We start from the raw sequence: 27,871 nt of genomic DNA on the forward strand, positions 1-27,871 counted from the left end.
GGCACCTGATTGAAAGAAAGTACATACAAGCAAAAACAAAAAAATCAAAAAACAATTTTAATTTCTTTCGATATTAGTTCATAGTATATCGTATTTTTCTTTTTTATAATTTGACCTATGAAAATAAAGTATTTATTTTTAGTTCAATTGATTGACATCTGACTACAAATATGTTTTGTTATTTTTCTGTGATGGGGAAAAATGGAACAGCACTAGCACTGTTTATTTTCCTTGGGTCGTTTTTGTTATTAATCATCTTTTTCTTTAGCAGCAGTAGCGGAGAATTTAGATGAGCGCCCTACGCTGGTGGTGGTAGAGCCAAAGAATAATTAGTTCTTATATTTGAAGAACTTGTTGTATTGTTGGTTTCTTTAATATAAAAATAACGTAATAAGTAACACTTGTTTTATGATTATATTCTTGGTGTTGTTTTGTTTTTTTTTTGTTAAAATCTCATATCACGCTCCAGCTCCAGCTTCATTTGTGCCCGCTTATGCATTCAAAATGAAGATAGAGTTTTAATATGAGCTTTATCACGCCACCTGCGTCATAATCGTCTCTCTCTCTCTCTCTCACTCTATGCCAGACTATAGACATGTCCATGCGTCGTCTTTAGTCATCCGCCATTGAGCTGTTGGCATCGACCGGAGGTGATGCCGTTGTTGTTGGACTATCCAAGTAAATTTTTAACGCACGCTCTTGGCGACGTGAGTAGCGAGAGATTGAAACACCACTGCCACCTAAACTGTCTAATCTGGTCTTTTCCTTGGCATTCATCTCTCTGCGCTCTTCGGGTGTGAGTTCCTTGGCTTCTACAGTTGAATCCCTGCAAGTTTTGGAAACATCATTGGTTATGAAAACGGTTTAAACAAAAAGTTTTGCATTCCAGTCCACTTACATGTAGAAATACAAATTGCCACTGACCGTGCTGGACAAGGGATAATTTTCTAAAGTAGCAGGTACGCTGAACCAGCTCATTGCACTGTTAATGGTGAGCAGGGAAACATTTGTGTAGGGAAAATGACCATTAACCTGAAACATGAAAATGTCTTTAAGACGTGCCACCTAAACTGGGGAAACATCCAAATCTTACTCTGGTATAGGAAATATTTTCTGCAGGTATATTGGAGAGTTTGGACAGAGCACTACGTATTTCGCCATCCCCTAGAGGTAGTAAAAATGAAATAAGATGTAATAGAAGTAATTCCAATGTTTTGGCAATCTTTGCTTACTCTCCAACGTTATTTCTTCAAATTTGTCCAAGGTCAAGGTATCCGGGTGCCAATGGCGTACAAATATCGTTAAACTGCTATCATTGACTTGTGGTTTCACATCCCCCTCACACTCTTGCACAATGAACTAATCAGAAAAAGGAAGGAAAATCAAGAACATCTTTTCTCCCAGCATTAACACACACACACACACTTACCTCCACGGCCGATGATGGTCTTAATTCACCACCAAGAGAATCTTCATCGGAGAAGATTTTGATAGGACTACGTCCACCCTTAAGCCACAGTCGGCAGTTTTCCATGCTCAATGATTTGTATTTTGCGGCATCGATGCGTTGCAATTTGCCAATTAGGGAAGCTTTGGCTGACGGCACCGTCATGGCGTCGTTGTATACCCACTCACACACGCACGGCAATCTGCCCGTTTCATTGTTCATTTCGGACAAGCGTATAAAATATATTTTAGCTCTGTGCTCGTCCGCCTGCAGTTCCTTGCCCAATTCCACAGACAGCGCTTCGCCCTCACTGAAATACACCAGCGATTGGTTCATAAGGCTCTTGAGACTTTTGTCATGCTTGCGATTGATCTCAAAATAATGCTCTGGAACTTGGATGAGGTGTGCTAGATGTTGCTTGAATTTGGATAGCTTCATATGCGAATCCACGAGAATCTTATAAGACACAACTGGCTTGCGGGCAATCTCTTCGGCACCATCTGTTGAATCGGAATATTGATGGCGGCTGGAGAGTGTGACGGTGTCCATGACCTCTAGCTTGATGGCATGGAAAAATCTTGGTATCTGATTAAACACATCTGTAGATGAGTCACAATCGCCATGCGAATAGCCATTGTAGAAGGCATTGATGCGATTTATGGACTCTTGGTTATTCTCATCCTCGGGACTGGACAATTGGGGGGAGTGACTAGTACTAGAGATTTGACTGTCGCCGCCGCCAGATGCACCTGCTGCACCACTACTTCGCTGATGCAGGTTTTCGACTAGGGTGCGATCGCCATCACTTAAACTGCTATCCTCGGAATTGCACTCATGATGGAAACCATTGGTGAGTTTGTTGCCATTGGTTGCGGCGTTTATGTGATCATTGAGTGTGCCATCTCCTGTTGCTGCTGCTGCTGCTGCTTGTTCAGCCATCATTTCGCCAGTGGGTATGCCACAAATTTCCAAATTTGTTGCATCAGTATTTGGCACATTGACATACATATATGTGACATCCTTAAATTGGGAACGGGCCAATTCCTCCAAACGTTGTTGGGCTTCCTTTGAGGGCGTTACGTCATCGGTAACAAATGCTTTCTTATAACGCTGTGTGGTGGCCACCATCAAGCGATCTTCCTTCAGATTCAAACGCATGGCTATCGAATGCTTCAAGGTGTCGTTGTTCTCAAAGGTCTTCGAGTAGACAAAGTATGGCCCATCCATTTCCATGGTGGACAATTTGACCGTGAACACATACCATGTAGCACCACCTGGCTCATAGATTTCGAATTCCTGATCGTCCTTACGATATTCCAGCAGAAACTCAATAGGATCCTCACTATTGCTTCGAATATCGGTTAGCGACAGCGTTTTCTCATTCTCAAATGAGCGAATAATTTTCTCGGCTGCTGGCTCATAGCCTACCAGACGGCAGTGAGACTGAGAAGCGAAATCTTGAACGCCCAACATTTCATATGCCGTCTTTAAAACGGCATTCAAATCCAAATTTTGCGTTGCATATACCCGAGTCATCTTTAGCTTCTTCAACTGCGGATTGTAGAAATAAACTCGTGGCTTAATTTGCTCATTGAGCGATATGTCTGCTATGGGACGATGGCGTAGACTGCTGCGAGTAACCCGTGTCTCTTCCTCCTCCTTCAGCTTTTCCAGATGCTTTGTTATGTGCTCGGGGAATTCGGCAGCTTTCATGGACTTTTCGTTGCGTTTCTCATCGATTTGTCGATACATCAGCATGTACGCATTCGTGCTAGAGCTATAAACGCTTGAGTAGTAGGCCTTACTTATGCCACCGCCAAATGATTTTTGTATATCCTCTTGCGTAATCTGTGATATGGAGAGGGAGTACAATTAAAAGGGGCGGGAAAGAAATAAAATTTCGATTTAAAACAACACTGGAGTTCAATGTCAAAGTAATCAAATATTGTCTTTCAATAAAAAAAAGGAAAGCCAGAGGAAACCACACACAGCTCCAGCTCATTTGACATCAACTGCAAACAGCCTGATTGACCTTTTTCTTGTATCAAGGCGGGAAAATATTTTACTGAATGACCAGCTAAGGAGATTCGTTGTCTATTATGCCAAAAAATTCAGCGAGTCAACTGATTCGAAAAGAAAGTGGAAAACAATACAAGAAATTGGCGTTGGTTCTACCCATCCAGTCGAAATTGATGATGATCCTGATGAATGTGAAGGCTTATTTTCTAAACTGCATAGTGAACCTTGAATCTAATACCGTACAAAGAAACACATCAACTGTTTTATCGAATGCTCCAATAACACCACCTGAAGTCACATCTTTTGAATTTGCATGTGTTCAGCCTATTGATGTATATGGGGGCTGTATGGCGATAAAATCAAATGCAGTTGGTTTGGATGACTTGCATCCAAAATTCACAAAAATGCACTTTACCGTATATACTGCCTTATATTACCCATTTTTTCAACACTATAATAACCACAAGCATATATCCGTTCGCATGGAAACATTCAAAAGTGATACCAGTGCCAAAATGACTATCGCCCAATATCCTTTCTGCCGTTCTTATCAAAGGCTTTTGAGAAAAAAAACCCATAAGCAAACATTGCCCATGAACATTCCACTAAGGAACCGGGGCAAACTTCTCACCTATCAATGAGTGCAGTCTGATTCAAGTTCAGGCTCAATGATAAGGGGTCTCCTTTTTATAGCCCAGTCCGAACGGTGTGCCGCAGTGCGACACCTCTTTGGAGACAAGTTTTACATGGCATATTATCTCACAAATGTTGCCAGCAATAGGAGGGCAAGCCACCGCTGAAAATATTTTCTGACGGTCTCGCCAGAATTCGAACCCATGCGTTCAGTAAGTACATACTTAAATGATTTCCGCCTGTTATCCAGCCCAAGACATAGCTGCATCACAGCTTTCATCGATGTTGCCGAAGACATTAGATCAAATATTGATGATGGACAAGTAACATGTTTAGTACTGTTGGATCACTCAAAATCCTTTGACTATGTCAACCATGATGTACTTTGATTAAAACTAAAACACTACTCTAATTTTTCCGACTCTGCTGTGTTGTTGATTAAGAACTACCTCTGCCAAAGATTTCAATATGTTGTAATTAAAGACCTAATGTCCAAATCTCTGCAACTGAATAAAGGTGTACCGCAGGGTTCGATTATGGGACCACTGCCTTTCTCGATGTACATAAATGACCTTCCAGTCCGGCTCACATATTCCTCTATACACATATATGCCGATGATGTCGAGCTCTATCTGAGCTTTCCTAAATCTGACATACCTTAAGGATCCCTTAAAATAAATGAAGATTTGGATATTGTTTCTAGATGGGCTGATGACAATTATCTGCATATAAACCCACACTAATCGAACTGTCTCTTAACTTAAAATCGCAATCAGAATATTGTCACTGATGAATGCATATTAATTGGTGATCAGCATATCAAAAATTGCAAAATTTGCCCATGAACATTCCACTAAGGAACAGGGGCAAACTTCTCACACATCAATGAGTGCAGTCCGATACAAGTTTAAGCTCAATGATAAGGGGCTTCCTTTTTAAAGCTGATTCCGAACGGCGTGCCGCAGTGCGACACCTCTTTGGAGAGAAGTTTTACATGGCATAGTACCTCTCAAATGTTGTAGTAAATGCGACTCTAGATGCACTAGACGTCTGGAAACAGTCCACAATGCTATTGTAAGATACGTTCATTGACTAGATCGATACGACAGTTGTTCGCTCTGCGAGAAAAGTGTATGTAATATGAAATTTGGTGATTACCTTGACATCAAGAATTTTTTACTCTTACATAAAATCATCCATGAGAGATGTCCGGAGTACCTGTATCAAAAATTGCAATTTGGGAGAACAACTCGTATGATTTAAATAGGCGCCCCACGGTGTCGACTGATCATATCAAAATGGCAATATTTAACAAATGCGATAACTCTCTGCCATCAAATCTTCAATCTATTGGCAACGCAAAACTAATCTATTGACAACGCAAAAAAAAGCCTTGTTGGAAAACCTCTAAAATTGCTGGTAGTTAATGTCATTAAAATTATGTTTAAAAATTGTAATTGTAAAATAAAATCTAAATCATTCTGTGAAACATTTATCTCATTGCAGGGAAGGTTCCTCGAACATTTTGGCTTTAGAGGCTTCCAAGGCTTTACATTGATAGGTAGTATATAGTATATCCAAGGTATTAGGAAAATACATTTACGCAATTAATACGTTTAACCAAGTTCTATTCTTCGCCACGCTAGCTGTCCCCCCACCCCCCATCCAATGCTGTAGCGATGGAGTTGATTCCACACTCCCATTTTTATTTGCATCTACTTTAAGTTGTGCTCAATGTTAAATGTGCCAAGAAATGTATGGACTCTATAAGCAAACCTCAGAAATGCTGGCATGGGCACCTAACAAGAAAATTTAGCAAAAACAAAAACCGTTGTTGGATTGTTTTCTCCAGCTGAGTTTTAATTTTTATTACGAGTTTATTAAATCATTTCGCTCAGTGTACTTATTTTATGTCAATATTCAATTAATTTTCGCAGTGTAGGTTATTATTTCAAAAAGAAATTATTTTTCACGGTGTATGTTTTTAACTTCAACTAAATTATTTTTCACAGTGTTCTTTGTCATTTCAACCATTCCTATTTTTCTCTAAGTGTGCCTCCCAGTCGATCCTGAAACGTATTGGGTTGCCCAAAAAATAATTGCGGATTTTTCATATTGTCGGCGTTGACAAATTTTTTCAACGGCTTGTGACTCTGTAATTGCATTCTTTCTTCTGTCAATTATCAGCTGATACTTTTAGCTTGCTTTAGAAAAAAGTGCGCGAAATTTAGTTTACATTTGTTTGTTTGGCGTCAATTTTAATATGGAGCCCACAAAGGAGCATTTTCGTCATATTTTACTTTATTATTTCCGTAAAGGAAAAAAAACGGAGCAGGTTGCTAAAAAGTTACGAGATGTGTATGGTGATAAAGCCTTAAAAGGAAGACAGTGTCAAAATTGGTTTCGCAAATACCGTTGTGGAGATTTTTCACTTAAAGATGAGCCATGTTCAGGTCGGCCAAATGAAGTTGATGATGACCAAATCAAAGCATTAATCGAATTGGATCGTCATGTAACTGAGCGTGAGATAGGAGAGAAGTTAAATATACCAAAATCAACCGTTCATTATCACATAAAAAGTCTTGGACTGGTGAAAAAGCTTGATATTTGGGTACCACATGTACTGAAAGAAATTCATTTAACAAACCGAATCAACGCTTGTGATATGCACCTTAAACGCAATGAATTCGATCCGTTTTTAAAACGAATCATAACTGGAGATGGAAAATGGATTGTTTACAACAACGTTAGTCGAAAACGATCATGGTCCAAGCATGGTGAACCAGCTCAAACCAATTCAAAGGCTGATATCCACCAAAAGAAGGTTATGCTGTCTGTTTGGTGGGATTGGAAGGGTATGGTATATTTTGAGCTGCTTCCAAGGAACCAAACGATTAATTCGGATGTTAACTGTCAACAATTGGACAAATTGAATACAGCCATCAAGGAGAAGCGACCAGAATTGGTCAATCGTAAAGGTGTCATATTCCACCAGGACAACGTTAGACCGCACACATCTTTGGTCACTCGCCAAAAACTGAGTGAGCTTGGCCGGGAACTTTTAATGCATCCACCATATAGCCCTGACCTTGCACCATCAGACTACCATTTATTTCGATCTTTGCAGAATTAAAGTTCATTCTAAGTTTTATTAAAAATGCATTTACTTTCTTTTAAAAAATCCGCAATTACTTTTTGGGCAACCTATATCTTTATATAAAATATTGCCCATATACCTTAAACGAACTTTTATCCAAGCAGGCAGTGGTTTCCCGAACAAGTGAGTGGCCCTCACTCATACTTGTTTACAACTTGTATTTGAAAGTGATCAAAACAAGTTGTCGTAAGCCCGCATCGTTTGTGTCCCGTCAACAGTGTACTTTCGAGGTCACAGCATTATAGTTTCGCCGCTTTAAAATTTGCAAATTTGACCCATGAACATTCCACTAAGGAACAGGGGCAAATTTCTCACATATGAATGAGTGCAGTCCGATTCAAATTTTATGCTCAATGATAAGGGGCCTCCATTTTATAGCCGAGTGCGAAAGGCGTGCCACAGTGCGACACCTCTTTGGAGAGAAGTTTTACATGGCATAGTACCTCACAAATGTTGCCAGCATTAGAAGGGGAAAAACACCGCTGAAAATTTCTTGATGATTTGATTTTTTTTTCCGCTGTACCTTCGCTTAAAAGTGTACATTCGTGGTCACTGCATCGTCCAAAGCTTAGTAAAGCCGCATTGTGTGTATCCCGTCAACAGTGTACTTTCGAGGTGACTGCATCATTGTTTTGGCGATGTACATGCGCCAAACAGTGTACTTTCGTGGTTACTGCACCGTAGAAGCATCGTAAGCCCGCATTGTTTGTGTCCCGTCAATAGTGTACTTTCGAGGTGACTGCATCATTGTTTCGCCGTTGTGCATGCGCCAAACAGTGTACTTTCGTGGTCACTGCACCCTCATCCGCATCGTTTGTATTCCGTCAACAGTGTACTTTCGAGGTCACTGCATCATAGTTTCGCCGCTGTACCTTAGCTAACCAGTGTACTTTCGTGGTCACTGCACCGTAAAAGAGTAGTAAATCCGCAACGTTTGTATTCCGTCAGCACTTGTACTTTCGAGGTCACTGCGCCATCATTTCGGAGGTGTGTCTTTGCGAAATAGTGTACTTTCGTGGTCACTGCACCGTAAAATCGAAGGCCACCGTGGCGCAGAGGTAAGCATGTCTGCCTATGACGCTGAACGCCTGAGTTCGAATCCTGGCGAGACCATCAGAAAAATTTTCAGCGGTGGTTTTCCCCTCCCAATGCTGGCAGCATTTGTGAGGTACTATGCTATGTAAAACTTCTCACCAAAGAGCTGTCGCACTGCGGCACGCTGTTCAGATTCGCCTATAAAAAGGAGGTCCCTTATCACTGAGCTTAAACTTGAATCGGACTGCACTCATTGATACATGAGAAGTTCGCCTCTGTTCCTCGGGTGTAAAGTTCATGAGCAAAATTTGCATTGCACCGCAAAATCTAGGTTAACCTTTGGCGATTGTCAGCGTTAACAGTGTACTTTTGAGGTCACTGCATCATAGTTCCACCGTTGTGTCTCGCTCAACAGTGTATTCTCGTGGCGCCACCCGGCCATTGACTTGTTCGGACCCTAGCTACAGCCCTGAGAGTGCCGTGCCCGGCTTTCATCATGTGACCAGTCGTAGCCAGTTACCGCCGTGCCAAGTTCCAGCCGTGAACGGAACGTTTTTGATCGAGAAGTACCGTCCCAGGTCTTTACCCACACGGCTCAGCTGTTGTACAATCGGAGTACCGTTCCAGGTCTCCACCTACATCAACCAGTCACTGCCTGATTTGGCCCGTATTTCCGAGTGCCGCTCCAGGCCTCGGTGTTAAGTATTCGCTTGTAGTAACTAATCACCTTTATTTTTACAAGATTGTAAAGACCTAAACAAACTTCGTGTTCTCTACTCTAGTCTCGGCAAATATAAATTTCTGTGACGGACCCTTCCCCCGCGAGTTATACCCTAGCCCACGAGGGGAAACCTGTCATTATAATCTCTAACTCAAAACTAACATCTAGCACCAGCAACACACACAATGCCAAAAAAAACCTGTTACGCAGCAATACTCGTTTGTCAAAAAGTAATCTTGCTTGCCACTTCTCGTTTGACGTTTGGCTGTGTATGTTGTCTGGCTGTGAAGAAAAAATTTTATCGTGAAGCATCGTGGTTGTTCTAACCTGTTAATACGTGTTACACATATTATTGGACTCCTGTGGAGCTCCTAGATTTACTGGAAGCTGTATTTTTTATCAATTTTAACTGGAAAAAGTGTTTTTGGTGTTTTGTGGTGTGAGTGGTGGGCAGCCTGCTTGATTGGCCGCTGTGGAGGCCGAAATGAATGAGAAGGAGGAGAGGGCTGGGCCCTCGGAGACGCTAATTTTGTGTCGTATAGACACAGAAATGAAGAGAAAGAATTTGACGAATTCCAGAAAGAATGAAAATATTACCTTTACTGGTAATGGTGGTGGTGCAGCTACTGTTAATGGCGTGTGTGTGGCAAATGGTAATGGTGGTGTTTGTGCTAATGAAGACAATGTCAATGCAATTGATGCAAGTGGCTCGAATGAAGTGGCGATGGATGGTAATGAGGTGAGGAAAACAAGGAGGCGAGAGGAGAATGACGTGAATGACCCTAAGAAAAGGAGGATTAATGACGCTGATGTAAGATATACCCCAGAGCATTCAGGTGAGTGTTTGGTACTAGTTGATACATCTGAGGCAGATGGAGTTAACAATAAAAAAATCAGGAATGGCTTGTATTTTATATCTAAAATAAAAGATTTGAAATCGGATGAGTTTCAAAAGATTAAGAAGGTGGTTGCGATAGGGGTTACCCTATACAAGCTGACTTTTGATGATTGGGAGTCTGCGAATAAATTTATTGATAATGATGAGTTGAGGAAGAGGAAGTTGAGGCCTTTCGTGCCTCGGAACTTCATTGAGACTTTTGGGGTTATAAGGGACGTTCCCCTATGTTATTCTGAAGAGGAGATTATGGCTAATTCGACGGCTGGGAAAAAAATAACTTCGGTAAGAAGGTTTACTAGAAGAGATGCGAATGATCCCACTGTGTTTCATCCAACTGAGACGGTCAAGGTTGGATTTGCGGGGGATGACCATCCACAATGGATTATCTTTGAAAGGACTGTGCTGACTGTCAGGACCTTCTATCCGGCAGTAAGGCAATGTTTTAACTGTGGAAGGCTAGGGCATACCAAACAAGGATGCAGATCAAGAAAACGCTGTATTAAGTGTGGTAGCAATGAGGCGACTTGTGGAGGTGCTTGTGAAGAGAAGAGGTGTATTTTGTGTAATGGAAATGGCCATGTGGCAAAAGATAAGGATGTATGTCCAATTTGGCTGAAAGAAGTTGAAACGAACAAGATTATGACAAGAAAGAAGATGTCAAAGAAGGAGGTTTTCGATATGTACAAGAACCAGAATAGGTTTGATTTATTAGCTGATGATGACCAGTTTCCTGAGATTATGGGGAACAGGAGGACGAACAAGGCCACCAACGGCTGTGAAGACAGCAGAGAGAGGGAGGTAAATGAAATCCTTACACCGTACACCTTTAATTCCGTAGTGAAGAGACAGAGGAAGCCCTATATTCATAGACCTGGAGCTGAAATGCATCCAAGGATGTTTGGTGAGTCTCAGCCAGCCACGCCGGTGTACATGACTGATGCAGTTAGAACTTCGGAGCTGGAGAAGGTAACGGAAGAAATGTTAATATTTATGATGGATTTTTTGAGAATGACAGGCAATTCGATGGCAGTGGATGCCATGAATCATTTCGCTACTCGACTAAGCAAGTTTGGGGTGAATACAAATGTCCCTGTAAGCAATATGTCTAGCCTTACCAGTAGTCATGGTAAAGATACTACAATATAATGTGCAGTCGTTAACCAAAAATGGGAATTTTGTTGAGTTTTACCTTAACAACTACAATTTTGAGGATGTTTTTGACCGGGTTGGGGATATTATATGTCCGATTGCCTCTAAAAAGATCTCTGTTACACTCAACCGATTATCAGACAGAAAAGAAGCTACTCCTAAGGAAGTTATAAAGCAAATCTATAACAAAGAATTCTATGAATATAAAAATAGTGGCTTTACGATTTTTGCCACAGACGCCTCCCTATCTGAGAATGATACTGGATGCGGGGTCTTTGTCCCCACTCTGGGGTACAAGTTTTATTTCAAGATTGATTTCAAGGCCTCCTCTACATTTGGGGAGCTTTGGGCGCTATACAAGGCCTTAGAGATTGCCGTTGAGGATGGGCATGAAAGATGCGTGTTCTTCACAGATAGCCTTGCGGCCTGTAAGGCTCTGGGCAGTAAGAACATTGATGATTATGTGGCATCCCTATTTCATCAGAAACTGAACTTGTCTGACATACAGGCATGTCATGTGGTCTGGGTTCCAGGACACTCCGGAATTGATTTCAATGAGACAGTGGATGAGATAGCCAAGCGGGCAACTGAATGTGGTGCGCCGATGGAGGCCGAGCTGTCCCACAAGGAGGCTATGAATATTATAAAGAGAAGATTATGGGAAAGATGGAATGATTGTTTTGCTGAGACCTCGAGAGAAAAGGGCAAATTTTTCTATCGCCTGTACAAAGATGTTACTGAGAAACCATGGTTTCTCAGGATGAACCTTGATTCGGCTGAGGTGAGAATTATCAACAGGCTTCACACGGGACATACGTGTGACAAGGTTTATTTGCACAAAATAGGTGCAATCTCCACTCCGATTTGCGACACGTGCTGGAAGCCCGGTACAAGCCACCATGCCATTTTTGAATGCACCAAATATGATGTGCTCCGTGGGAACTATACTTTTTTTAAACGCCACAAGGATATTGAAGCCATACTAAGTACCAAGGAGGTTAATACTTATAAAGCACTCGTTGCCTTTATTGTGGAAGCGGAGATTAATTTGTAAAAGTTACTATCCCTTGTTTGAGAATATAGGGATACTCGATTAAGCTGTGATTGGAACTGTGATATAACATAGTGCATACGTTATAGTATGCGATCGTTGACAACTAATTATACTTTATGCCAGTTTACTGGCTAGGATTATATGGATTTTACCACCTAAGACACTGTGATAATAAATTAAGATTTTCAACATTCTCTTTTAGCAGCGGGCCTGCTTCGTTTTTAATCAAACACTATTATACCACTCACACTGGGTCTTGGAGCTGTCTCCCACTGCTGCTTGGTCCAACATCGTTTTATCTACACGCCCCTGAGGGAGGGGTATAGGAGAAGCTGTTCATCTGATGTAGACTGGGTCTACATGCAGTAGTTAATAACCTGGCTTTTGGTGCCTTATAAGCATCGCCATAACTCAACCCACAACCCAAAAATCTTGCTTGCCGTTCGTTCATTCATCTAGCGCAGAAATAGAAACAGGTTTTAGGTAACCACAGTTTGCCCAAAACTTTTAAAAAGGGGTTTCACTTTGCTTTCTATTCTAAATAGAAACAAAAACCAATCCTATTGCTTTTAGGTGGACAAAAAAATTAAAAATAAACAAGTAAGAGCGTGCAAAGTTCGGCCGGACCGAATCTTATATACCCTCCACCATGGTCGCATCTGTCGAGAGTTCTTTGCGCTGTATCTGTTTTTAGGCAAACAAAGTATAATGAATAAGGACGGAGGAGCAGCTACATCAAGTTATAGTCCGATTCGGGGCTCAAGAAGCGAAATCGGAAGATCGGTTTATATGGGAGCTGAATCAAGCTTTAGATCGATTCTGACCACACGTATGTTGAAGGCCATGGGAGGAGCCGTTGTACAAAATTTGTGCCAAATCGGACGAGAATTGCGCTCTCCAGAGGTTCAAGAAGTCAATACCCAAGATCGGTTTATATGGCAGCTATATCAGGTTATGGACCGATTTGGACCATACTTGCCACAGTTATTGGATATCATAACAAAACATGACGTGCAAAATTTCATTCTAATCGGATAAGAATTGCGCACTGTAGAGGCTCAAGAAGTCAAGACCCAAGATCGGTTTATATGGCAGCTATATCAAAACATGGACCATTTACAATACCAACCGACCTACACTAATAAGAAGCATTTGTGCAAAATTTCAAGCGGCTAGCTTTACTCCTTCGGAAGTTAGCGTGCTTTCGACAGACAGACGGACGGACGGACATGGCTAGATCGACATAAAATGTCGCGACGATCAAGAATATATATACTTTATGGGGTCTCAGACGAATATTTCGAGTAGTTACAAACAAACCCCCCATCCTATGGTGGAGGGTATACAAAATAGCACAAAAACAGAAAAACGAAAATCATTTGTACTTACCGGTGACACAGTTTGATCATTGAAACAGAACCACTCGTTGTTATCCAGCTCTTTGATATAGGCATAATAATGACCACCAGATGCACTACCCGAATGTATCATAATGGCAAACAGTTCATAAGTGTACGGGCCCAAATGTTCTTTGATATTTTGTTCGCTATTTTCGCGATTTCTGTGCTCAGTGTTGGAGTGCATGTCAATGCCATCATCAAGATCGTCCTCATTAATGTCGTTCTCATTCTGTGTTATCGAACTGGCTGTGGTGGCCACTCCGCTGCTCCAATTATCCTCTTCCATGGCCGAACCACTGTCGGTGGTGCTGCAATCATCGATGCCATTCGAATTGATGGCTGCTGCTGCTGCCGCTCCATCAGATTCGCTGGACTCAATGAATGTATTCAAATTCAAAACCTGAGGAAAGGTTACTCTAAAAAAAATTGCAAAAAAGGGGAAATTGTTAAAATGACCCATTTGGATTCCTCCTATGGCATTTTTTAGACTTACTTATCATTTAGCTTTATGCGATACATGGTGGTATAGTCAAAATCGAATCTCTTCAAATGCAAAGTTAATATGTAGGGGAAATTTTTAAATTTCAAACCCTTGTGAGCATCGCACTTCTTATTACACTTCTCACAGAAATATTGATTATTGCCATCCAACGTTTCAGGTTGAACAAATGCACTCAAAGCCTCCTCAATGCTGCCGTAGGCGACTTGGCTGCCAAACGGTTTAACCGGCAGTGGTATATCTAAGAAGGTATCGCCACGTGTCTTCTCCGTATTGCATTCCAGACACTTGACATAGTCAATCATTTTGCCCTCGTACAAATTCGAGATGAGATTGGCCTGTTTGGTGTTTTTGAATCTGTGCTCCAAGGCGTCGAACATGACGCGACACAATTCTTGAATATCATGTTGTTGCCAAGCTTCTGAGGAATTCCAGCCAAAACTTCGGGTTAGATCAGTAGTTTCCACAGCGGATTTCTTCGATGTCTATAAACAAAAGAGAGGGCATAAAAATGTTATGCATAAAAATTCAAAAAAAATAATAAGGAAACTAAAAATTAATTAGGAATAACACACCATCGCAATATAATCGAGGCGACGAAAGGAAATCTGGAAGAAAGGGGTCGTATACCTGAGACGACACTTGAGGTCTAAATCGAGGCATTGCTGCCAATGGCACAGTCTTGGATTTACGGAACTCTGGTATTGCTATCTGGAAACTCATGCTACACGGATGGATCAAAGCTAGATGATCGCGGGGGGATATTGAGATCCCAGGTACTGAGATCGGTTTCCAACTACCTGGCCATAATACGTTCCTGTAGGCGGAAATCCGAGGTGGTATGGTGTAACGCGAGGACCTCGTATATGAATATCTTTACGGACAGTGTGACGAAGAAAGTCAGCATTGTTCGTTTTCGCCCACACCTTAGGCTAAGAACAATAATTTAATGGTTAGGTTAAGAACAATCCCATGGCAGCCGAAAGTTGACCAAGTCCATTTTGTCTATTGAAAAACAATTGCATTTAGGTCGATTTCCTCGCCAGCAGGTGGCTAGACAACAACAAAATATTGGGTTGCCCAAAAAGTAATTGCGGATTTTTTTTAGAAATGAAAGTAAATGCATTTTTAATAAAACTTAGAATGAACTTTAATCAAATATACTTTTTTAACACTTTTTTTCTAAAACAAGCTAAAAGTAACAGCTGATAACTGACAGAAGAAAGAATGCAATTACAGAGTCACAAGCTGTGAAAAAAATTGTCAACGCCGACCATATGAAAAATCCGCAATTACTATTTGTAAACGTAACGGCAAAAGCAAAACAAGGAGTGTTTCCTACTTAAAAGTGGTAATCAACTTGTTTTCGGGTTGCACAAACAAGTTGTTATTCAAAACAAGTACGTGGCGAAGCCTAGGATGGGCACCTATAAAAAGGAGTCGCAACGAGTACTCGAGACTGTCATCCAAGGAGTCAGAAGCCATGCAGACATGGTGAGTACAGTGATCTAAGAGTGCCTTACTGCCTCAAACATATCAGAGTGTGCCCATTCGTCGCCCAGTCACAAGTGTAAACAGAGGGCGCTCTTGCCTCCTAGCTTCGTGATCGCGAGAGAACAATGCCGTTTATAAGAATGTGCCTCCTTGCCAACGCGCCGCAAACCCCCCGTTATATTAGCGGAGTGCCCTCTCCCAATTTCTCGTGCCGTCACCCAGTGAACCCGAACGCCCTCTTGCCTCTTAGCTTCGTGATCGCGAGAGAACAATGCCGTTTATAAGAATGTGCCTCCTTGCCAACGCGCCCCAAACCCCCCGTTATATTAGCGGAGTGCCCTCTCCCGCTTTCTCGTGCCGTCACCCAGTGAACCCGAACAGTGACGTTTACTTGCGTGTGCCTCATAGCCACCAACCCGCGTATTGTGCCGTATGATAGGATGTGCCTCCTTGCCAGTCTCTTTCCATCGCGCCCGAAATCCATATTTTTTCATAAACGGAGTGCCCTCTCTCGCTTCCGAAGGGTGAGGGTGTACCTCCTAGCTATCCACCCGCGTATTGTGCCGTATGATAGGGTATGCCTTGCCACTCTTTTTCCACCGCGCCCAAAATCCAGCTTTTTATAAACGGAGAGCCCTCTCTCGCCTCCGCTTGCCAAACTCCAGCGAATCCGAACAGTGCCGTGTACGAGGGTGTGCCTCCTAGCCACTAAACCACGTATGTTACGGCATATTAGGGTGTGACCTCTTTTGTTTACCCTACCCGAATATCTCGCTGCGCAACATTGTGATGTTCCGTATCTCCGCGCCATGAACGCCGTAACCCGAACAGTGCCGTGTATTAGGGTGTGCCTCCTAGCCATCAATCAGTGCCCAACCATGTATTGGGGTGTGCCTCTGAGTCATCAATCTGCTTGACCTACTGAGTGTTAAGGTGTGTCATTGCGATTGCCCGGATAATGGATATGCTATGAGGCCACCGTAACGCAGAGGTTAGTGTGTCCACCTATGACGCTGAACGCCTGGGTTCGAATCCTGGCGAGACCATCAGAAAAAATTTTCAGCGGTGGTTTTCCCCTCCTAATGCTAGCAACATTTGTGAGGTACTATGCCATGTAAAACATCTCTCCAAAGAGGTGTCGCACTGTGGCACGCCGTTCGGACTCGGCTATAAAAAGGAGCTTAAAACTTAAAATCGGACTGCACTCTTTGATATGTGAGAAGTTGCCCCTGTTCCTTAGTGGAATGTTCATGGGCAAAATTTGCATTTGCATGGGGCAGGGAAATAGCGGCTACTATTGGTGAATTCACAGTAAACGTAAATGTCACTAGGGGAACATTTCAGGGAGGGGTGATATCACCTCTGCTCTGGATTCTCGTGATGGTCGGTCTTCTTAAAAGACTGGAAAGGATGGGCGTTAGAGTTTGTGCGTACGCAGACGATTTGGTTATTCTCGCCACAGGGAAGTTTTTGGATACGGTTTCAGAGGTTTTGGATGGTGCACTTGGCTGCACTGCTACATGAGCCGCGGGATGCGGCCTGGGTGTGAATGCGGAAAAGACGGAATTGGTCCTGTTTGCGCGTAGGTGGATGCCGGTCTTTAGGCTACCCACGCTGCAGAGGGTGACTTTACAGTTATTGCAGCGACATTTTTGGGGGTGATTCTAGACAGCAAATTGGATTGGAGACTGAACATGGGATCGAAGAATAAAAAAAAACTTTGCGGCATTGTATTCGTGTCAAAAGCTCGTAGGGAGTAAATGGGGTTTGAGGCCCAGCCTTATGCACTGGTTGTTCTCGGCGGTGGTGTGGCCAGTCCTAGCATGTGGTTGCCACGTCTGGGGGACGCTGACTGAGTTTGTGTCACATGCCCGTAACCTGAACAGGGTGAATAGAGTCGCATTAAGATTTGTATCGGGGGCTATGGGAACCATTGTGACTCTGTCACTAGAGGTTATGTTGAGAATTCAGCCTATGTTTATAAGGGAGACAGCGGAGAGGACCCTTCTCCGCAGCTTGACTCGATTCGTGGGTCACCAGCGAGACATGCACGTATATTGGATAGCACCATGGCCGTCTCTCAGATAGACTTTCAGATAGGAATGGGCGTGGTGGATAAAGGACTGCGCATAAAGTTACATTTCTCGGCAGAGTGGCAGAAAGAGCGGGTTAGGTTTTCAGGCATTAACGTTTTTGCAGATGGATCGGAGATGGAAAATGGAACAGGGTGTGGTATCGATATTAATGTCTCCTTACGGAGGAGGGATGAGTGCAGCATCTTTCAAGCAGAGGTATATGCGATGGCTGTAGCAGCGGATCTTGTGTTGTCTATGAATATCGGGCGATCAGAAATTCATATTTTCCGCGACAGTCAAGCAAGCGTTGAAGGCGTTAAACAGTACATGTGTGAAATCCAAGGTCCTTGGCCGCTATCGGGAGTTACTAATGCGTCTACAGGAATGTCATAGATTGACCCTATGCTGGGTGCCGGGTCTGAAGGACATAGAGGGAAATGCTAAGTCTGGTGTGAATCTCCCCGTTGTGTCGGTTATGGATGTGTATCCTCCTCCTTGGCCGCTATCGGGAGTTACTAATGAGTATACAGGAATGTCATAGATTGACCCTATGCTGGGTGCCGGGTCAGAAGGACATAGAGGGAAATGCTAAGTCTGGTGTGAATCTCCCCCTTGTGTCGATTATGGATGTGTATCCTCCCCCTCGCAAATTTGTTATGGTCTCAAAGATCGCTACAAAGAAATATGGTTAAATCGCTGGAATTCAGGCGAAGGCTGTGAGCAAACGAAAAGCTGATGTGGAACGAACTTTCGAAGCAGAACATGGAAGCTCTATTGTCAATGATGAAGATGCATTTAAGTCCGGTCATTGTGACCATAACTGGACACAATGAGCACATGTCTCGCATAGCCATTAGAAATGATGATATCTGCCGTTTTCAGTTCCAATGTCAATACCCTGCACTATCCCAAAGTAGAAATAGGATACTTGGTTCTTTTTTTTTTCTTTCAGTCACTAATAAACTCAGAGGCGTTAACCCAATCAAATACAATGTCTTCATCGAAGCGGCAAAGTGGTACGAGAAATTGTATTAAAGCCTGTCTCTCAGGCTAGTCTTACTGCTGAGAGAATAGGAATGGTTTTTGAGGAATCACAATGGGTCACATGATGGCCTACGCGAATGCTAAGACAAAAATCTTTGCGTCATCCTCTTTCAACCTCACCTCACCTAACCTAGGGTGTGCCTTCGTGTCACCTATCGGCTGTCGTGTAGCCCCTCAGCGACCGTGCTTCCGAAACACACCTCTACCCTTCTAGCTTTAAGACTCCATCAAGCCTGTTTGGATGCCGGGCCGACCGACGACTTGGCCCTGAAGGCCAGAGGACTGCCGTCAATAAACTTGGTTAATCCGAAGCCTTTCGGGTTGACGCTGTCTGAGTTAAGGACGCGGGCTATGAACGAAATAGGGAAACGGCAGGTAAGACGCCGAAAATCCTAGGGATACGAATCTATTACTGAAAGGAAATAAGGTCAGTATAGCTTTCGGTATCATAACGGGACACATATCAAGATATCATATGTAGGACATGCGGGGAAGATGAAGATACATTAAAGCATTCCTTATGCCATTGCCCTGCTTTCGCGGAACACAATACGGTGGGAACACAATACCAAACTTGAACTGACTTAGGGCGGCGATTGGAGAATAATTAGAGATTTTGTTGCTAAATTTTCCCATGAACATTTCATTAAGGAACAGGGGATACTTCTCTCATATCAATGAGTGCAGTCCGATTAAAGTTTAAGCTCAATGATAAGGGGCCTCCTTTTTTATGTCGAGTCCGAACGGCGTGCCGCATAGCGACACCACTTGATAGAGAAGTTTTAATATGGCAGGATGCCTTACAAAGGTAGCCAGCATTAGTAAGGGCATAACCACTGCTGAAAATTTTGTTGATGTTCATGCCTGTATTTGTACCCAGGCGTTCGGCGTCATAGGCGGACATGCTAACCTCTGCGCCACGGTGGCTTCCAAGAGATTTTGTTAGAGGCAAGGACTTCCTGATTTAAGATTTGTTTTCCAGATTATTTTTCTGTATTTAGAGTGCACAACAAGCCGATTACGGGTTTAGGTTTATGTCCCTAGTGACATGGGGCGGATTAATATACGCTTCAGATAATAAGTAAAATCGCGTTAAGTTCGGCTAGTTCGAATCTTATTTAACCTTCACCATGGAACGCATTTGCCAAGTTCTTTAGACAACTTCTTTTTACAACTAAAACTAAAAACATTTTCATATGAAGTAAGAATTGCACTCTACAGATTTACACGATGTTAAATCGGACGGTCTGTTCTTGGACCTGGACCAAACTTGCCATGGAAGTAAATGGAATGTCATATAGCAATCGTGGCGCAAAATTTTAGTCAAACCGCATAATGTTGGCGTAGGCCACCGTAACGCAGAGGTTAGTTAGCATGTCCGCCTATGATGCTAAACGCCTGGGTTCGAATCCTGGCGGGGCCACCAGAAAAAATTTTCAGCGGTTGTTTTCCCCTTCTAATGCTGGCGACATTTGTTAGGTATCATGCCATGTAAAACTGTCGCACTGCGGCACGGCGTTCGGACTCGGCTATATAAAAGGAGACCCCTTATCATTGACCTTAAAATTGAATTGAACTGTGGGAAGTTTGCCCCTGTTCCTTAGAAGAATGTTCATGGGCAAAATTTGCAATTTTGGATAATGTTGGCACGATTGGCACGAAGTTCAAGAAGTTAAATCGGGAGGTCGATAACTATGGCAGCTACATCAGGTTTTGGACCGATCTGGACCCTACTTGCCTTGGATGTTGCAATTCATAAAAGAAGTCATTGGGCAAAGATTCATAAAATTGGAAAATTTCCAAATTGGATAGGACTTGAGCCTTTTAAAGCCTATACGGGAGCTATTTCAGCTTGATTTAGTCTACCTCCTTACTATGGTGGATCGTACAAAGAGAGAACATATTTAGAGGATTAAGTTAGGATGACAGAAGGGTGAACATTTTATTCGGCCTCATCGATTTGTTGTGCGTTCTAACTAATAAAGCAACATCAAAAAAGTTCCTTTTCACATCCAAGTTTCTTTATTGGCAGGGGAAATGCTCCAACTTCTTGACATCTTCCTATTTTGTATAGGTGTGCTTTTTATCCTATATTTCCCTTAATGCTACCAAAAGCCATACTGATCTGCTTAGATTAGCACTGTAAGCCAAGTCTTTCACTTATGCCACAGTGTCATGTGTGCTTACCTCTTCCACGTTCGATATATGGCGAAATATTGGCGAAACACCGTTTGGACTCAGCTCTAAAAAGGAGCTTATCCCGAACCAACTAACGCTTGATATAAGAGAAGTATATCCTCTATTCAAAAATGAAAAATTTGCCCATTGAGCATTCCGTTAAGGAACAGGGGCAAACTTCTCAAAATATCAAAGAGTGTAGTCCTATTCAATGATAGGTATGGGGCCTCCATTTTTATGATGTGTCCGAACGGCGTGCCGCTTAGCGACACCAGTTGTTAAAGCAGGCGACAAGGCGAGTTATTGTCGCCTTTAATTAACCAATTGCCAACCATCCCACGATCGCCGTGGGAACAGGGGATCGCCACCTCCGTATGGAAATGTGGCTACAACAACAACAACGTGTTAGAGCTGAATACCTTACAAATGTCGCCAGCATTTGTAAGGGGATAACCAGCGCTGACATTTTTTCCTGTTGTTCAGGCCGGGATTTGAATCCAGTCGGACAATCTAATTTCTGCCCCATGGTGGCCTCTCTTAAGCCTCTATTCGCCTATGGGATATTCGGGAAGGAATGAAAAGTTACGTGAATTAAGCAATTTTGCCAATCATTCTGTTTGTATGTGAATTGGCTGTGCCCCAGTAGTTGAGTTGGTAACGAGCTAGGATTGCTAGTGCATGGGGTCGTGTATTCCATTCCCATCAGAGCGCTTGGCCTGGCGATACTGTGGTGTGGTATTGCAATGGAAAAAATGCGTAAGAGTTTCTATTTAATTTTAACCTCTAATTGCTGTTGTTGTTGTTGTAGCAGGGCGGCAGCCCTTGCCGATGAAGAACTCCATCGGGTCAATCCGGTACGTAGAACCGGCTGCCATGGGATTGACCTCTAATTGCTAGTTTGGCTTAGGTGAAAGTGGTAGCTGAATTGGTAGTGAGCTTAGATTACAAGAGCTGTGGTCGAGGGTTTAATTCGATTGGGATATCACAATGAAAAAAAGCGTAAATTTTCAGACTTCCAATATAAGATAATCAAACCTAGGGTAATACTGGCAGTCGGTTAGAAGCTCACTTAGACCACTTGTTGTTGTTGTTGTTGTTGTGTAGCAGTGTGTAGTACATTTAGGCGGCAGCCCTTACCGATGAAGGACTCCATCGGGTCAATCTGGTACGTACAATCGGCTGCCATGGGATGGTCCCCTTGTTGCCTACCACAGTAGCTAGAGAATAAAGCATGGTGGTGTGGCAATTGAAACCACCACACCCGCATTAGAAATTCGAGCTAGTTTATCACAATAAGGGTGCAATGCAACGTCTATACTTTACAGTGAAAAATATTCAAAATAACTCATAATCCAAATCTCCAAATGTTTTGTACTTACTTGTAAATTGAGAAACAATTTCTGCAGCTGGTATGGTATATTGCTGGCTTCGTTGTCATTGTCAAACTCCCAGCGATACAGGGCATTGCGAAATTCTGGCGTCATATACAACGCTTGCAAGAGACTGTTCAAATAGCAGGTCATGGCCTGATTCACAAGGCCTACATAGCCATTGTTAGTGGGTGGGGCTGCAGCAATAGCAGCAATGGGTTCCATGGGTGTTCGTAGTTTGTGTGGCGCCATACTTTCGTTGTGAAACAGCATCTTGTAGTTGGATGAAGATGCTGGATCCAATGATAAGTCGCTGGTAGCACCGGCGGCACCGCAAGGATCCGTTTCGGCGGTGGGACTAGCTGATGCGCCCAGTGCCAGATCATCATCAGACAATGGTTCTGACATGGGACTCAAATTCAAAGAATCTGAATTTGTGGCATTTGTCACTGTTGTCATGGACGAGGGGGGAGATAAACCGCCATCATTCTGATTGATATTATCGAATCCATTAGTGCTAGCCACATAGGATGAGACATTCCTTTTTGAGGTTTTCTTTTTGGCTGAGCCTTTAAGGGCAGCATTAATCATGAATGGAGCAGGTGGTGGTGGTGGTGGTGGCGGCGGAGGTGGAGGAGGTGTTGCTTGCACTGAAGACTCTTTAACCTCTTTGACTTTGGTTGATTCTGGCTCGGGTATACTTGCCACCGCTGCTTCCGTTAGAGCAGCCACTGGTTCGGTAACAGGGGCCGTTTCTTGCTGAGCTGCATTTTCCAATGGTGTCGTTGCTTCACTACCACTTTTTGAACTCAACAACTTGGCTGACTTTGATGGTGTGCTCGTCTTCTTCTTTACAACAGTTTTTTTAACAACCGTCGATGTAGTTGCGGTCCCATCTTCAGCCACAGCGGTTTTCGATTTCGATGGTGAAGATTTTTTTACTACAGTTTTTTTTGTCGTTGATGTGGCCACTTCGGACCCAGATTCCGTTGTAAGTTTTGATTTCGTTGCTTTCTTTACTACTGTGGTGGAAGCCAGCTGCTCCGAAACGCCAGATTCATCACTCACCTTGCTCTTCACTGATGATGATACCTTTTTGACTTTAGTGGATATAGCTTGCACTGCCTCGGACACAGACTCCATGGCAAGGGAGGAGGAAGATTGTGCTGCCGAGGATGATGATGATGATGACATTTCAACCACTTCAGCTACTTCCCCTGTCTCCTGCTGTGTAGCTAAAGATTTTGTAATTTTTGATTCGTTAGCTGCAAATGTTTGCTGGGTTATATGTGCGAGAGGTTCCTCCTCTTCAGACACAGAGTGAACAATTGTTTGTGCTTTGGCCTCAGCCTGCTGACACTCTACCGACTGTATTTCTGTTCCGTTTTCAACAATCGATGTTATGGTGGATTTCGATTCTTGTGCGATTAAAGATGATTTTATAGTGGAAAATAGCTTCTCAGTGGTAGCAGACGTTAGCTTGGAAGCAATAGCTGAATCAATGGTATCTTCGCCTGCAGATGTTAGAGATGTTTTCATGGGAAATTTTCTTATGGGAGCACTATCATTTGTTATTGGTGGCTTTGCAATAGTTGCAGCTGGGGAAGATGCTTCTTCCACAGTTGCCTTAACGAACGTCTGGGATTTTTGCTCAGTTTGTTGATTTGCCAACAGGTTTTCCTGCCTTGCACTCTCAAAAAATGATGTTATACTTGAAGTTGACTCTTCCGAGTCCAAAGATGCTTTGACTGTAGACAATACTCTACGCGATTTAATGGATGTTACTCTGGATGATGCAAAGACGGCATCGATGCTATCTTCGCCTGATGATATTATAGACGTTCGGGAGGGTGATAAAACGTTTCTTGATTTGAATGAAGCCAACCTTGGACCAAGTGCAGAATCGATTGTGTCTTCGCTTGGCGTTGTTAAAGACGACTTAAAGGGCGATGATCTCTTGCTGTTGTCGACACTACCATTACTTAGAAATGAGTCATTGACATTATTGGTAAATTGTTGCACATTTAAAGCGGCAGTTTCATCTGCCACTGAGTGGAAAAATGACTGGGATAGGGACTCGGCCCGTTTGCTACTGAACGATTTTAGTTCTGAAGAGTTTTCAATTATTGATGTTGACGACTCATGTGTGGTCATCGACGACGATTTCAGCGATGACAATGACTTGCGAGTTTTGATTGAGTTCGTCGTTACTCTTGTTGCCACAGACGCGTCAACTGTGTCCTCGCCCAACGGTGTTAAAGACGTTTTCACAGGGGATGTTCTTTTGGCGGCGGCGGCGGCGGCGACGGCAGTGGCACTACCATTTGTTAACGATACTTTTTTGGGTCTTGGCAATTCATATCGCGCCGTTACATCGCCATTCCATTGGCCGGCGGGTATTAGGACAAGAGAGTTCTTTGCTTGCGGTTCAAAACCATCCACGTCATAAATCAATGCCGTTTGACGGTCATTTAAGTAAACCTATAAATAAATATCATTCAACTGTGCTCTGATTTTATATGGTCACTCGTCAACAAAATGGCAAATGGTTCGGATTCGAGGGGATTGTGTACGTACCAAATCTTCGCCGGATATGGGTTGTAAGACTAGTTCGAAGTTGTCGTAACGATATTGCGTTTTGATATTATCAATCACTTTCGCAACTGTATGAGATGGGCGCACAATGATATTGATCTTTTTTTGCTCTGAATCTGGTGTCTGATCATAAACGGCACATTGTGTCGATTTGTCTAGGTCAAGTTGGACCATATCGTTCTAATCCGAAAACTCTGCAAGTAATAATAATGGGAAAAGTTCAATTAAATGTACAAATTATGGAATAAAAAAAATTTTTTTTTTATAATTAAGTTGAGACCATCGAAGCACTGCATCTACAACAGCAGCAGCACACTGGTTCTGGAATTCATATGAGAAAGGGATATTGAGTTTAAAAATGCAAAGAAAAATCTTATTTGACCATGAGACAGAATGTTGTTAGCACCATAGAGGGGTATATTTTGGTAAAAAAAAATGTCTAAAATACAGTAACAGTCAGACAGTCAGGCCCGGTACTGCCGAGATAGCGCTATACACCGTGTACATTCCGCCGGTTGGTAGCTGTGTGCCGATTAATGGCCAAACCTACAACCCCGACATAAGTGGGTTACTATCTGGTTCGTCTGGTTCTAGGCGACTTTAATGCGCATCACACTTCATGGCATTCTTCCCTAGGTAAAGACCAGCGTGGCATAGCTTTGGCAGAGCAGATTGAAAGCTCGATTGGCACGATGAATGAGGATGCCCCCACTAGGATTATGTGCAGTTGCAGCAGCTCGCCCGACATTTCCATTGCACCCCCTGATCTCCTGAGTGACGTATCCTGGCAAGTCGTCATCTCTTTGGGGTCAGACCACCTCCCCATAATTCTCACCATGGGCCGACGATCAGAAGAAGGCCAATTGGGCTGGCTTCAGAGAGTACACCAATCGCCGCTTCTGTGAACTGCCACCCCCCTTTGGATGTGCTAGTGGCCGAGAGGAAATTCCGAGACATCACTAACGCAGCGGCCGCTCGTTTTATACCAGCCGGTCGAATAACCCAAGTGCGGCCCAATTTCTCCGCGCAGGCAGTGGTACTCGCAGACGAGCGTGATGGGATTCGTGGTATGGACCGCACTAACCCCGGAATCAGCGAGCTGAATCTGGAAATTAACAGGGTAGTCAATCCCATGGCAGCCGGTTGTACGTACCGGATAGATCCGATGGATTCCTTCATTGGCAAGGGCTGCTGCCTCAGTGCATAACACACTGCTACAACAACAACAGCATAAACAGGGTAGTCAACGAACATAAGCGGAATTTGTGGCTGGAACACTTGGAGCAATGTAACTTAGGCACCGGTGTAGGCCACAACTTGCCTTGTCTAAAGCACTCTCGAACCCCGATAGACGGGATAGCAGGACCTCAGTCACTTTTGGCGAAATAACCGTGACTGATTCGAAGAGATGCGCCAGGTTGTTCAACCGTCAATTTATTGTGCATCCCGAGAGTGACTGGGCAAGGAGGAGAGCCATTCGCCGTATTCGAGGTCTCCAAGCCGATGAAAAGCCATCACAATTTACCGTGGGCGAAGTTATGAATGTCATCCGTGGCGCCTAATCATCAAAGGCGTGCGTTGGGCCCCGACAGAATCTCTACATTGATGTTGAAGAATCTGGATTTACTTGGAGTTGAGTACCTTACTACTCTCCTCAACCTGTCTTTGAACACTCTTATAGTGCACGAAAGAACACTCTTATAGTTCTGAAAAAGTGGCAACGTGATCCCGCTACTGAAGCCTGGAAAGGACCCGAATTTGGGGGAGTCGTACAGACCGATCTCCCTTCTCTCACCAATGGCAAAGATGCTTGAGGCATTACTCCTCCCGAGCCTCGTAGGAGAATTTCCATTCGCCGAGCATCAACATGGATTTCAAAGACTGCATAGCACAACAACAGCTTTGTATGCCCCATCACCGCACACATTTGCCGTGGCTTCAATCAGCCCAGGCCATGTGATAGGACAGTCCTCGTGGCACTGAACCTATCAAAGGCATTCGACACGGTCAGCCATGCCAAATTATTTGAGGACATCGCCAACACGTCACTCCATCCGGACTTGAAACGCTGTGTCGCGAATTATCTGTGTGGTCGCCAGTCATTTGTGGAATTTAGGGATAAGAAGTCGAAGCACAGTAGAGTGAAACAAGGAGTTCCCCATGGTGGGGTAACATCTCCACCCAGGTATTTTGCGCTTTCTGTAAATGGAACATTCTCTCCACCCAAGGAGACAGGTTCCACTGTAGGCAACTTGTATCTCCTGCTGAAAAGAACTACTTCTATCTGGCACGAATTTATACCTAGACCACTTTCGGCAAAGTGGGCTATGCTGTTGCACATAGAGCTTCCTGATGGGAAACTTTCCCCTAACCTCAATTGCCACGTCATCAGCATACGCGACCATTCTTACGCCTTTTTCTTCCAGAGACAATAATGTATCGTTAATGGCTATATTTCAAAGTAGAGGAGACAGTACAGCTCCTTGAGGAGTTTCTCTGCTGACCCATCCTTTTACATCCACAGATCCCAAGCCTGCCGCAATAAATCTTTTGCAAATTCAAATTTTGCCCATGAACAGGGCAAACTTCTCACATATCAATGAGTGCAGTTCGATTTAAGTTTTAAGCTCAATGATAAGGGGCCTCCTTTTTATAGCCGAGTCCGAACGGCGTGCCGCAGTGCGACACCTCTTTTGGAGAGAAGTTTGTTTTACATGGCATAGTACCTCACAAATGTTGCCAGCATTAGGAGGGGAAAACCACCGCTGAAAAATTTCTAAAAATTTCTTCTGATGGTCTGGACAGGATTCGAACAGGTGTATGTATATGTTTGGTAGGTTTTTGGGGTGGGGCGCCCCCCCTTGGTACCCCATCCGAAATTTGGATTTGTCTTTCGAGAAAATTTCATTGAAATTTTGTCTTTACAAAAAATTTCATTGAAATTTTGTTTTTACAAAAAATTTCATTGAAATTTTGTCTTTACAAAAAATTTCATTGAAATTTTGTCTTTAGAGAAAATTTCATTGAAATTTTGTCTTTAGAGAAAATTTCATTGAAATTTTGTCTTTAGAGAAAATTTCATTGAAATTTTGTCTTTAGAGAA

At 43.1% G+C, this 27,871-nt stretch overlaps 1 protein-coding gene across 2 annotated transcripts in view; it reads right to left on the reverse strand.

Moving 5' to 3' along the window:
* Positions 1-426: 426 nt before the first annotated feature.
* The window catches only part of LOC106089522 (ubiquitin carboxyl-terminal hydrolase 47), a 60,070-nt gene continuing 32,625 nt past the window's right edge, over positions 427-27,871 (reverse strand). For both annotated transcript variants that reach the window (XM_013255372.2, XM_059369909.1), the window contains exons 2-10: positions 24,751-24,962; positions 22,183-24,654; positions 14,007-14,497; positions 13,503-13,929; positions 1,430-3,295; positions 1,233-1,359; positions 1,094-1,164; positions 899-1,032; positions 427-826 (exon numbers count right to left, since the gene is read on the reverse strand). In XM_013255372.2, coding sequence (XP_013110826.2) covers positions 613-826; positions 899-1,032; positions 1,094-1,164; positions 1,233-1,359; positions 1,430-3,295; positions 13,503-13,929; positions 14,007-14,497; positions 22,183-24,654; positions 24,751-24,942 — 5,994 coding nt within the window. In that variant the 5' untranslated portion in view covers positions 24,943-24,962 and the 3' untranslated portion in view covers positions 427-612. The remainder of the gene's footprint in view (positions 827-898; positions 1,033-1,093; positions 1,165-1,232; positions 1,360-1,429; positions 3,296-13,502; positions 13,930-14,006; positions 14,498-22,182; positions 24,655-24,750; positions 24,963-27,871) is intronic.

Source organism: Stomoxys calcitrans, chromosome 1 (assembly GCF_963082655.1).
Source record: "Stomoxys calcitrans chromosome 1, idStoCalc2.1, whole genome shotgun sequence".
NCBI classification, from domain to species: Eukaryota; Metazoa; Arthropoda; class Insecta; order Diptera; family Muscidae; genus Stomoxys; species Stomoxys calcitrans.